This window comes from Triticum dicoccoides, chromosome 6A, assembly GCF_002162155.2.
Source record: "Triticum dicoccoides isolate Atlit2015 ecotype Zavitan chromosome 6A, WEW_v2.0, whole genome shotgun sequence".
Lineage (NCBI taxonomy): Eukaryota > Viridiplantae > Streptophyta > Magnoliopsida > Poales > Poaceae > Triticum > Triticum dicoccoides.
In genome coordinates, this window is record NC_041390.1 from 531846390 (window position 1) to 531858827 (window position 12438).

At 44.8% G+C, this 12438-nt stretch overlaps 1 protein-coding gene across 2 annotated transcripts; it reads right to left on the reverse strand.

Moving 5' to 3' along the window:
• Positions 1-1971: 1971 nt before the first annotated feature.
• LOC119317710 (DNA-directed RNA polymerases IV and V subunit 4-like) lies at positions 1972-7785 on the reverse strand. 2 transcript variants are annotated; one of them, XM_037592202.1, is made up of 10 exons: positions 7597-7785; positions 4679-4756; positions 3651-3752; positions 3418-3525; positions 3059-3170; positions 2862-2939; positions 2715-2748; positions 2561-2629; positions 2382-2471; positions 1972-2279 (listed from the first exon to the last, which is right to left on the reverse strand). In XM_037592202.1, the coding sequence occupies exons 1-9, from the start codon at positions 7640-7642 to the stop codon at positions 2397-2399; spliced, it is 702 nt and encodes a 233-aa protein (XP_037448099.1). In that variant the 5' UTR covers positions 7643-7785; the 3' UTR covers positions 1972-2279; positions 2382-2396. The 2 variants fall into 2 exon arrangements, with proteins under 2 accessions (XP_037448099.1, XP_037448098.1); XM_037592201.1 differs by lacking the exon at positions 7597-7785 and adding an exon at positions 4956-5631.
• Between the last annotated feature and the right edge of the window lie 4653 nt (positions 7786-12438).

Sequence of the window (12438 nt, forward strand, 5' to 3'; positions counted from 1 at the left end):
TGCTGAGAAAATTCATATCCATATCTCTTTGTCCTTGAGTTTTTTGTTGATGATGCGTGCATGTTATATATTACGTGGCAACATCATCAGCGTGTTAACAGTCAGCATTAGCATTGCAGGCATCCTGGACAGCTCAATGGCAGACGAGGGCAGCCGCTAATCATGCGATTAATGATCGTGGACTCTGGCCGACGCCCCGCAGACGGCAGAGAAGATCTAGAAGAGGATGGATGTGGACGTCTGCCGTTAGTGGGACCAAGCCTGAGCCGTGGCCCATAACTCGCACGACCGGCTGAGCCGGTTAGCCTGGGACGTGACCATGGCATTAAATGCAGTAGATAGGTGGGACCTGACGCAGAGATAGGATGGGTATACTATTCGCAATACACAAGAATATACATGGGTCTTTGTGAATCTTGGGGCCAACGAAGGACTGAGATATGCAGTGCATCTGAGCTCAAGCTTAGAATAGCACTTTCGTCGGCTTACTCACAACACAGGTTACAAAGAAACCACTCATTTATTTTTCCTTGCGGCCCAATCGAAAGAAAAAAAAGATGCAGAGTAGGCCCCTTGGCCGACGTAGGGGACTGACTCCCTATGTCCCAATCGAGGGAGGGGGGGATGCGGAGCACGCCCTTAACTAGACAGTTTGGAGGCCCAACCTAAAATTTTATTTATGCGTGGATGGACAAATTTTTTAATACCACGTCAGATAGGTACGAAAGAAAATAATTCCATATGATGAACGGACCAAAAGTTTAGAGAAACACACCTCCCTTTTATTATTATTATTATTATTATTATTATTATTATTATATAGGGAAAAGCCCATGAATTGCAACGGGTATAAAATAAATCTGAGAGTTTGTGTGGTATTTGAGAGTTACATGTCATGGTGAAATACTAAGTTTTATCAATCAAATTGGTTGTAAAATCCATAAGGATCCACTTTACGAAGATCCCATTGTGTTCCAAAAGCTCGTAATCTTCTTCTCTGCTAATAAAACCTACTCCTTCAACTCTCTCTAAAGAAATTGGATTATGTGTAATAAGTTGTTGATATTCAACAACCCTGTGTAAAAAAAAAAAAAAGTTGCACGGTATACACCACGCCGTTTTTGTAGTCTTCGAGGGTTTATGCAGTGCTAGTACTAGCAAAGCAGTTTCCTTCCAGAAGAAAGAAAAGAACTAAAAATTAGAACCAAGGATATTCAATAGTTTTAGACAGCAGATTCCCATAGAAAAAATATCAAAAACTGAAACAAACAACTATTTGAAATCAGCTTTGCTAGTGAAGCTAAATCTAGATCCGAGCCATTTTCAATGCAATTGGCTGAAGCATGTCCAGACATACTTCAATGGCAATCGACGGGCTATTCAAAGCCAGTTGAAACTGAAACAAACAGGTTAGAGAAAGGAATCAAACTCAATGCAAAACTAGGAAAACAGGGATGTCTTCAAAGGGGAATTTGCTTAGCGGTTCAAATGGCCCTGTGCACGCCCAAGCAAACTTTGATCACCTATCAGTCTCTGCAAGCAGCAGATATATCTAAAGGTACCAGGAAAAAAAAGCAAGTGAAGGGTAAAAAATAAAACCTATGTAGTAAACAAAATAGGTTTTATGTTGGATTCCTAAGAACAAACTGCTTAGCTAAGGGTTGCTTTGATGTATAGGATTCTCAAAACACAGGAATAGATAACAAAGCTACAGGAATAACAACGTGTAGAACATTCCTAGGGATCTAAATCCTCAGTCCTATAAGATTCCTTTGAATCAAAGGAGCCCTAAAACTCCTGAAACTACAAATTTAAATCAAATGGGTTTTATGTAGGATTGCTAATCGTTCTAGCTAAAACCGATAAACCTACAAATGCATTCTGCCCTACCAGAGCTGCCGTCTACAGAAAACCCAAACTAGAAGTAAAAAGCTGCACCCAGAAGAGATGCGACTCACAGAGAAGTAAACAGACAAGCAGAAATGCAGAAACACACAGCCCGCAACAACAATATTCCTCGCTCAGGCGTGCCAGACCATCGGGCATAACTTGGCAATTCAGAGTACATCACCTCAACAACTAGCTAAACCGGCAGCTAGACACAAGCTAGTTTCCAAAAGTCAAAGTTCAACCAGCCAGACCTAGAACTGGCACACAGGTGCACAGCACGGTTTACATACACACAACTTGATTTCGGCCCTCGAAAGAAAGAGCTCGATTTTGGTGAACAACCATACACCACAGAGACCCCCGTTACGGATCCTTCATTGCCCGATCAGCTGCATATATGGTTAAGATTAAGACCCATTCAGAAATTTAAATCATAAAGAAAGGCGAGCGATCAGGAAGAGGTGTGGTTCAAAGATTTGCCCCAGGATTACCTGTGTAGCTGAGGTTCACTTGGAGACTTTTATGTTAGCGAGGGCAGCAAGAGCCTCCACGATCTTGCCTTCATTGATGGACCTAGTAGCCTGTGCAAAGAAATTTGGATTTTGCAGGACTGAGTTCCTGGTAAAATATGAAATGGCATATATCCCAAATGTCAGCAAAAGACACTGACCTTGAGAGACGGTATCAGTGCATAAACCTCTTCGATGGTCTCAGGCCCAATGTTCGCTATCATGCATATCTGTTACAGGTACAACAAACCATTTTATGTTTGAGATGAGGGAAATGAGATACAAGAAGGTGAGAGGAAAAGAAGGCTTACGAACCTCGCCATCATTAACACCATAGTCTTTAAGAGGTCTGCAGCTACGAGTCAAGGAAAATAACTACAAAGTGGTTGCTTGGCGAAACAATTTGACTGCGTAACCACAATGCAATCTCTAATATTAGTTCTTAACCAAAACAAAGGATACTCCAGAATTTCTTTCACCGACTTCGCAGAGGTGAAGTGATTTCCTTCTTTTGCATATTGAAAGGCCTTGTCAAACGACCTGCCGGAGCAAGAAGAAAAGATTAAACATGGAGTCACACAAGCTAACAGACTGGAACACCACATAAACAATCATTAGCGGAACATAATAACAGAATTAAAACAAGAGATATTCCTTACTCGGGAATTTTTATAGTCGGATCCTCTGATAAGATAGCCATATGTCCTTGAATTTTCTGCAACATTTCTGCTGCTTCACAGTTCGATAACAATATAGAATTTGGAGGCATATCTGCAACCAATTGTTATGCGGGAATCAGCTTGCCTTTTTTATGTTTAGACAGAAGGGGCGTTTGAAAATCATAATATAAGATGTGTGCCCGTTTCAAATGATGTAAAACTAACAATCTCATTATACGGAACTTCTCAAGTAAAGAGCCTACTGAAATTCCATAAACTACCGAACTTTAACTACTATTAAGGTTACTATGAAATAAGCTTCTAGAAAAATAGAGGATATTTCAACGGAAGGAACTGACCAAGCTGAAGCTTTAGTTCTGCATCAGACATTGCAGGCTTTGCATTTGATGCGGAGCCCTTCCCGCCTTTCCCAGCACTAAATGCCTTCCCTCCTTTGCTACCTTCTCCTATGAGAACATAATACATGAAAGACACAGAAAGACAATCTATTATGTAACTAGAACTTTCAGTTTTATCGGCAACTCTTGAATGGATGAATGTATAGCAAAAGTACAAAACGATGCATCCATACCATTAGAAAAGGATGAAGCCTTTCCACCAGTTTTTAGGCTATCAGATGAAGCTTTCCCATTTGACTTGGAGTGTGTGGGGGGAGCCTCTTCTTCGAAAAAATCTAAATACAGGCAGTGATATATGAGTTTCTTGTATATTTCCAACTATATATCAATACAGTATTCACATTGACTTAATCGGTTTCATTCAACTATCCGGTAAATTTTAGTGCTTATTTATGTACTGTGATCAGATATCCTGCCCTATCAAATACTGCAATAGTTACAATGTAAGCAGCTCAATGATTACCATTTGGTATGCACAGCCATAAATTGGTGAAACAAAACAACAGTGTCTTGCCTTCAACTACAAACGATATGAAGTGTCCTTTCACACTCAATGTAATGGTAAATAACATCAACTATGAGCAAATAGTCAACGAATCATCTGCAAATAAAACCAAAGGGGAACCACAAACATGGTATATAATTCTATTCCGACATTTTTTTCTGTAGTATTTGATCAATCCTATGAAGGCTGCCAAGACAAGTATTGGGAGAGTGTAGAAGGTTGTGGGACTATTCTAGTTAAATCATTTTTTAATCTTTACTGGAACAAAAAGTATCATTTCAAGTTTTCAACAGTAAAGTTTACTACCTTCTTGCTAAAGATGCCCTAAGCCCTAGGGTAGCAGGGTACAACCATACAAATAGAATTTTCTTGACAGTGATAAATAAAACACAATGATCATATCAGACAGATAGCTCGTAACGTGCTAGCAGACACAAGTGATATTCTTTAATTCTTATAACAAAAGCAAATACCAAAGGATTTTCTCATGGAGCAGAGCTGTGATAAGTGTAGTAAAACTAGATTTAAGTAGAACAGCAGTGTGAACACATGGGACTTGGCATGCCCAGACCAAGTAGCCAGACATAAAACATATCATAAGAAGGATAATGTGAGTTGAAAATAAAAAGGATTTAGTCCAATAAATAAACTGTTGCCTGGAAAATGTTTAATGACAAGATTGGGCAATATTATTACCATCAGAATCAGAATCAGAATCAGAATCAGAAAGGTGAATAACATCATTAGAATTGTTCTGCCTTCCGTTCGGTGCTCCTGCAAAAATAAAACAGGTAAGAAATATGTCAAACTCTAAACTTGCCTTCGAAAGCTCAACTTCTCAAAAAACACAGCATTCATTTTTATGAAGCTGTAAAATCATCAATCATCATATAGCAGGATCACACAACTGAACAACAAAAAAACATACCATAAAAGCCTTAGATTAAAAAACTTCCCTGTCAGACATAAATACCTTTATTCTGTTCAGGTTTGGCACCTGCAACGGTGCGGGGGTTGTCGCTCCGGTTTGGCATGGTAAAGGATATTACTGGGCGGGGCATGGAATGTCGAATATCCTGCGCGTTCTGATGGTAGCGGCCGTGCGAAGCGGCGCTGGGGTTGGCGCTCAGGTTCAGGTTTGTGTTTGGGTTAAGTGTGTGGATGGAGTTGCCTGAGCTGGCCATGGGAGATTGGCGATCCTGCAGGCGGCCCAAGGCGGCTCTGAGGTTAACACTCAGGTTCAGGTCTTGCCTGTAGGAGTTGAGGTATCGGAGATCCTGCGGGTAGTGAAGGTAGCTGCCGGGCAAGGCGGCGCTAGGGTTTGCATTTAGATCTGGAGTGGAGAAGTAGCGGTGCATGGGGAAGGAGATGGCTGGGCGGTGCATGGGGAAGGAGATGGGTGGGCGGGGCATAGGGGGATGAAGATCCTGCGTGTGGTGGAGGTAGGGGCCGCCGTGAAAGGGAGAGGTGGCCGAGGGGTGGGAGTAAGGGCTGAACGGCGGCGGCGGGCCGACGGCGGCAGGGAACATGGGCGCAGCGGTAGGAGGCGAACCGAAGAGAATACCCATGTCGGAGGGAAGATCGGGGTTGTTAGTGTTCGGATTAGGGTTAAGGTTTCTGGCTGGAGGCGCCATGGGAGGCGGCGGCGGAGTAGATCTAAAGAAGAGGGGGAGAGGAGGAAAGTTGGAGGTGGGATGAACCGGAAATGGAGGTCAATAACTCAATATATAGGCGGTGGTTGTTTTGTTGCTGTCGTGCCCCGCAATTTCACTTTATTTGCGCCCCGCAATTTCACTTTAATTGTGCCCCGCAATTTCACTTTATTTTGACTTAAGCCTCTCAGTTCCAAACAAGTTGCGGTAGGCTAGAGTTGAAACCGATAAGATCTCGAAACCAAGTCATGGTTCTGCCACATGGATAGCTAACTTCCACGCACCCATGCCCATGGCTAGTTCTTTGGTGATAGTGCTGCTAAATATTGCTATTTAAAATTAATTCCAAAACACACAGTACAATATGCAGACTTGATACATGTACATCACTCCATTCCACGCATTTCAACAAGACAACAAGGTTGTGGTGTGTGTTACTAAGATGCTGCGAAATAGATAACCTATTACTTCAAATAAGCAAGGGATAAATCATCATGTTCTCTAAAGTAGTATATTCTTGAGAGAGAATTTACGGCATGTCGTAAGCCGTTCTAACACAGGTACGAAAAAACGCTAACTATCACAGAACCACGAGCATATCACACATGTGATATTTCAGAATAGGCATATACCTCAGCTTCTAGTTTAGTTCTACATTTGATACAAGGATTTTCCTTCACCAAAATAGTGAAGGTTGGGTTGACTAAGGGGCTGCTTGGTTCCCAGCCACACTTTGCCACATATCAAGTTAGGCAAGTTTGACCAGGTTAGGTGTGTGTTTGGTTCTAGCCACACCTAAGGCAAGATTCTTTTTGTTCAATATAAGTCCACATGTCATACACACAAAAAGTGTGGCAAAATTCCCTTGGGCAATCCAAAGTGAGGCTAAGAATTTGAGCACCTAAGCTAAGGCAGTTAGTTACCAACCAAACATGCCCTACATTGACAGCTGGCCTTCCTCTGCAGAGCAGGAAAAAAAAAGAGAACACACCAAGTTGCTCAAGCATGGAATTTAAATATACAGACCAAGCTTATGTGCTTAACTGCACCAAAATCAACAAAAATTCTTCCAAGGAACGCATGCAAGACATATCCACGGATATTCACTCTCTTGTTGAAGGGAAGGACCATTCGTTAGACTAAAACCCTTAGGAATCGCTAAATTTAGCAATGCACTTGTGCATAAACACAAATAATCCATTTAGTGTTACCTTATTCACAGGCAAGCAGACCCAAAACCTATTAGGCTGCTAGTGATTCGACAATGCCCAGCAGCGTTTAATGCATCGTCATTTTGAGCAAGCTGTGTCACGATCAACTCAATTATCTACTTTTCCAGCTTTCCTTGAGACACCAAATTATAAGAACCCACCCACACCACATATGAGTGTGACACAACCAGTAGGAAAGTTGTTAAAGATTAATTTGGTAACAAATATTAGCCAGATGTATTTCTACAAACGCACATAACAGATAACCCAATCCAATTCTACGATCCAAAGGGCATTGTCAGGAAAAAAAATCTTAAGGACTGGAACCCTTCTCAAAAGTCCTACAGTCGAAAGAGGCCCTGAACAAACAGCTCTGTTTTGTCGTGGATATATCACACCCATAACAAAATCCGATTGAAACAACATAATAAACAACCAAATCATAAGCCCTCGCACCGATCAAATTGGATCTAAACCTTCTCCGATAGCCAAAATTCATATCCTTCCGATTCCCACCCGCCAGGGCACCAGTACCGTGACAACAAAACCCTCGGCGTTCTGTAAACCCTAATCCTTGGCCATTCGCATCGGATCCTACTCGATAGACGCGAAGATCCCCGCATCCACCGGGTTTTATCCGGTGAATGTCGCGTTGGTCGAGGATTGAGACGACATCGACGCAAAAACAAAAAAACAAAAAAAAAACAGGGAAACAGGGGATAAAACGAAAGGGGGGGTGAACGGGGATCACCTGACTTGGACGGGGGGTAGGACCCTTTCCCTCCCCTGTTCGCCATTGCGGAGGAGAAGGCGGTGGTGATCAGGAGGCGCCTGCCGGAGTCGGTCGCGTCGCTCTCCACACCGACGCCGCACGCGCCCCGCAGCTCACTGCTCGCTGTCGTTGGCGAGGAGACGGAGAGTGAGAGTGCGGCTGCCTCTGCCCGGATGTATTGACGGGTTTATAAAGTTGGGCTGGGGAGATGCTCTGCAGACGGGCTCTGGACTCGGATGGACTATGGGGCCCATTGAGTCAATGTTATGCAGTCCGGCAGGAGGGAGTCTAAAAAAAATCCTCAAAAAAATTCCCTAAAAAAGGTACAAAATACAACTTCTTAAAATATAATACAAACTACAACCATGCTCGGATACATGATGATGCAAGCGCCACCGACCGGAGGATCCGTAGCGCCTCATCGAAGACCCATTCCCTCCACACCCCTCCCTCTCATCAAGCTCACCGGTACGGTAATTTCCAACAAATCGCCCCTTTAGAACCACACAAAAAAATACCACGACAACGAGGAAAAAAGGTGTGTGCATAGGGGTCATGGACTTACTAGAAGCTGTAGGGGCAGGAGTGCGACTTGGGGTTGCACGATCAATCGATGGATTAGGGGATCTCTCTCATTGAAGCAAACAAAAAAGGGAAGAGAGAGTGTGAGAGCATCTACAACCTCAAGTACCGAAATATGTCCGCGTGCGCGTTTGCGACAGTGCCCGGTCAGCATGTAAAAATTTGATTCCATAATTGGATACCCCATTTTAAAATTATCAAATCCATACAATTACATACAACGTCAAATTAATCTAAATTTTTGCTGGCAACCGTCCTTATTGTTCCGGTCGTGTCCATGCCCGGCGACCGGCTGGGCCCCATGAAGTGAAGGTGCGATCGCCGATGAGGTAGAGTAGGACATGGGACGCTCACGGGACTCGAGGCGTCGTCGTCTCCCATGCCATGTTCTTCCTCGTCGGAGTCTGTGGCCTGTCTGTCGCCAGTGGACGAGAGGTCGATGATGGATTTGGCGGGCGGGCGGGCAGGCCCAGCAGTGTGCAACTCCACCTTCGCGGTCTGGGTCGTGAGAGCTTCTGCGGCCATCTGCGCTTGGTGCCTTGCACGGCGGGCACGCCTCGCGTCCGCAACCAGGAATATCCATAGCGTGCTTGCCATACACCATACCGGCGTTGACCTCTGGCTCGGAGCCCGACCCCGCGGGGACGGCGCGCCATCAAATGGGTTGCGGAGGTCAGGCTAGCAATGGGGATTACCCAAGCAGGCATTAGACTCCCATCCCCTCCCCGCGACAACCCTCCCATGCCCGTCCCCATCCCCATAGCCACTTGCGGGGATAAAAAGTTTCTCATCCCCATCCTCGTTGTTTTCTTTATCCCCGTAGGAAACCAAACACACAATCAGCAACAACCTTTGATAGAAATAGAAAAAATAGCATTTCAACACAATAAATAATATGTTGTGGCTAGGTTAGGAGTTTCTTAGGGCTTTTTTGACCAAAGGGGCGGGATGGGTGGAAGTTTGAGTGGAGCGGAGTGGAATGCGGCTAGGTTTCTTCTGGAATGCATATATGGTTGAATATATGCGGGTCGGGTAGGCCATTGTGGGCCGGATCCGACATGGCGGGCACGTTCGGGCGTCCCCATATCGATCGCAAATATGGATACGGGGGTTGTCAGCCAGGCCGGGCATTTGCGTTTCGGGCGTCCGGTTGGGTGGCAATTTCGCGTCCAGGTAGTGATCGGGCAGGCCATTCGAGCTTTTAGGGTGGATATGGAGCGTGCGGTTGTAGATGATAGGATAAGAAAATGTACTTGCTACAGAGGAGAGAGGCGAGTCATGACGTTTTGTGGGTCATGTGATATGTGCGTACGTGTTCTTATTAGAATTTCCCTTTGTAGTTTAATACAATTATTTGTGATGTACATAATGAGAATCTTGCTGAAAACCCCTGTGATGTACTTTCTCTGTTTATAAATATAAAATGTTCTACTTACTCCGATCCATATTATTTATCGTTGTTTTAGTAGTGTGGGAGTAGCTTTTCTCTGATTCAGATGTATATAAACACATTTTAATGCATTTGTTCTCGTTATGGTTAGTGTATGGTTCATATTGAAATATTCAAAACTTTTATACTTGTGAATGGAGGGAGGAGTTAAGAAAGGGATGATGTATGAAGATCTTTTTTTTAGAAAAGGAGGATGACCCCGGCATCTGCATCTGGGCGATGCATATGGCCACTTTATTAATTATTCTCACAAGACCTTATAGAGCCATACAACAGTAAGACTAAGAGCATCTCCAGCCGTTGGCTCCCCAGGGGCGCCTAAAATCGCCGCCTGGGGGTGAGCCGACGCAAAAAATCGGCCTGGGGACGAGTTGGTCCCCAGCCGCCCACCTCAGGGCCGCCCCAGACGCGTTCAAAAAAGGCAAAAATATAGCAAATTTCGGCAAATTTCTGCATATATTACATAATAGTCGCGGATTTTTATTACATAATATATCTAATTAAAAAAGAAACTGGCTGAACCGGAGTAGTCGCCGTCGTCGCCGCCATCCTCGCCGCCGTCGTCGTCATCGGGCTTCTCCTCCTTGACGCGACCGTCCCTGGTGGACCCCTGACCGGCGTCGCCAACGCGGACTGGTGGCGGCGACGCGTCGTCGTCGTCGCTGTCCTCGGCGACAATGACGCCTCCTTCGTCGCGGCCCGGCGGCGCTGCGCAAATTGCTGCAGGGCGGCGCACTGGCGCTCCCTCGCCATCTTCAGGGAGTCCGCGCGCGCCCATTCCAGGGCCGCGTTGTCGTCGAGCTCGACGTCGCCGCCGTGCTCCGTCTTCACCGCAGGGAGGAGGCCCGGCTCCATCTTCACCGGCGCGAGCCCCGACTCCGTCTTGGGCTTGACGAAGCGCGGAGGAGGAGCCGACGAGGAGGCGCGCCGGCCGCCTTGTTTGATGACGATGTCGGCGCTGCGAGTGCACCGGTCGAGCGGCTTCTCCGCCGCGGGCTCGGCCTTGACGCCGAGCAGCGCCGGTGAAAGGGCATGTAGCCCCTAAGTGTGGTTTTGGTAATTACATGACAATCTCTATGGACTAATGTTTCTCAATGAGATATATTTGAAGGTTTTGTCCATAGATGGTGCCTCAAGGATATTGGATGGAATCAAGGATGAAGTCCATATATATGAAGATAGTGCCTCAAGGATATTGGATGGAATCAAGGACGAAGTCCATATATATGAAGATATATTTGTTGTATGCTTTGGAGTTAAATGACAATTCCTATGGAGCATCAAGTGCATTGAATCTTATATGAAGATATGTTCTATAGTGATGCTTGAAGTGCATTGGGTTGTTTTGTGAAGTCTGCCATCAAAGCATCTGAAGAAGTCATCATGGTATCCTTCTTTGGATACCCCTTACACACGGGCTTGTACCATGCGCATGGGGTCGAGTGTCAACTCTCTGGATACCCCGTGATCATGAGGCCTAGGTATTGGCTCTCGAGATCCCATATCCAGTGAGGTTTCAAGTTGGTCTTCGAGTACTTCTATTGAATCCATCAAGATTGATTTCTATGCCTAATCTAATTATGTTCATGGTGGAGTTCATTGGAGGATGTCAAAGACTGACATATTTGGGCTTTTAAGGATCAAGGGCTTGAGAGAATAATCAAAGAGAAGAATTCAAGTTATGGTTTCAAGATAAGATCATGGTGAGCTCATGTGTTGGGTTTAGGTTGATCAAGTCTTGAAGCAACCAACTAGAGTGAAAAATTGATTGTGCCTCTCAAGATATTATGATGGTGGACTTTTAAGGATCAAGGGTTTGAGAGAATAATCAAGAGAATAACTCAAGTTATGATTCAAGACCAGATCATGGTGAGCTCACGTGTTGGGTTTCAGTTGATCAAGTCTTAAAGCAAGCAACTAAAGTGAAGAATTCATTATGCCTCTCAAGAGATTGTGATGGAGTTTTTAGAAGGGCAAGTGGTGATCAAGATGATATTCATAGTGGAACTTGATATGGTCATGAAAGAGTCTTTGGTGATATTTTCTTGAAGCAATGAAGGGAAATGAAGAGTTCATTGTGGCTTTCAAGAAACCAAGATGGAGCTTGGACTAAAGATGTTGGTTGACCAGGATGAAGCTCGAAGATTATATCTAGATGGTCAACTCTCAAAGCGCAAACATTGTACCACGTGGGATCAAGTGATCTAGTGGTATGGTAAGTAATTGTGAATTGTGCTTTGTTACTTAACCCATACTATGTGTTTGTTATGTCTATGTGGATTAGGTGTTTCTCATGGGCTTGCATCAAAAGGAAAGATCTCAAGTAGCCTATGTGTGGATGACATCAAGTGGTGATGGTCATCGGGTTCGAGGAGTCCAGGTGCAAGATGAGAAGCCAGAGGTTATATGCTTTGAAGCTTGCGGTCCACATCATGATAATGCTCATGTGAAGATGGGCTTAAGTTAAGGCTTCCCTCATTGCAATATGAGGAAGCTGTTGGGTTTCGTAGTAATTTCAAAAAAATTCCTACGCACACGCAAGATCATGTGATGCATAGCAACGAGAGGGGAGAGTGTTGTCTACGTACCCAACGCAGACCGACTGCGGAAGCGCTGACACAACGTAGAGGAAGTAGTCGTACGTCTTCATGATCCAACCGATCAAGCACCGAAACTACGGCACCTCCGAGTTCGAGCACACGTTCAGCTCGATAACGATCCCCGGACTCCGATCCAGCAAAGTGTCGGGGAAGAGTTCCGTCAGCACGACGGCGTGGTGACGATCTTGA

Coding starts and splice junctions, on each gene's coding strand:
- LOC119317710 (XM_037592201.1), bottom strand. CDS start 5,616: ATGGCGCCTCCAGCCAGAAACCTTAACCCTAATCCGAACACTAACAAC. Junction 3,753..4,678: donor TTCTGATTCTGATTCTGATG/GTAATAATATTG, acceptor GCCTGTATTTAG/ATTTTTTCGAAGAAGAGGCT. Junction 3,526..3,650: donor GGCTTCATCCTTTTCTAATG/GTATGGATGCAT, acceptor ATGTTCTCATAG/GAGAAGGTAGCAAAGGAGGG.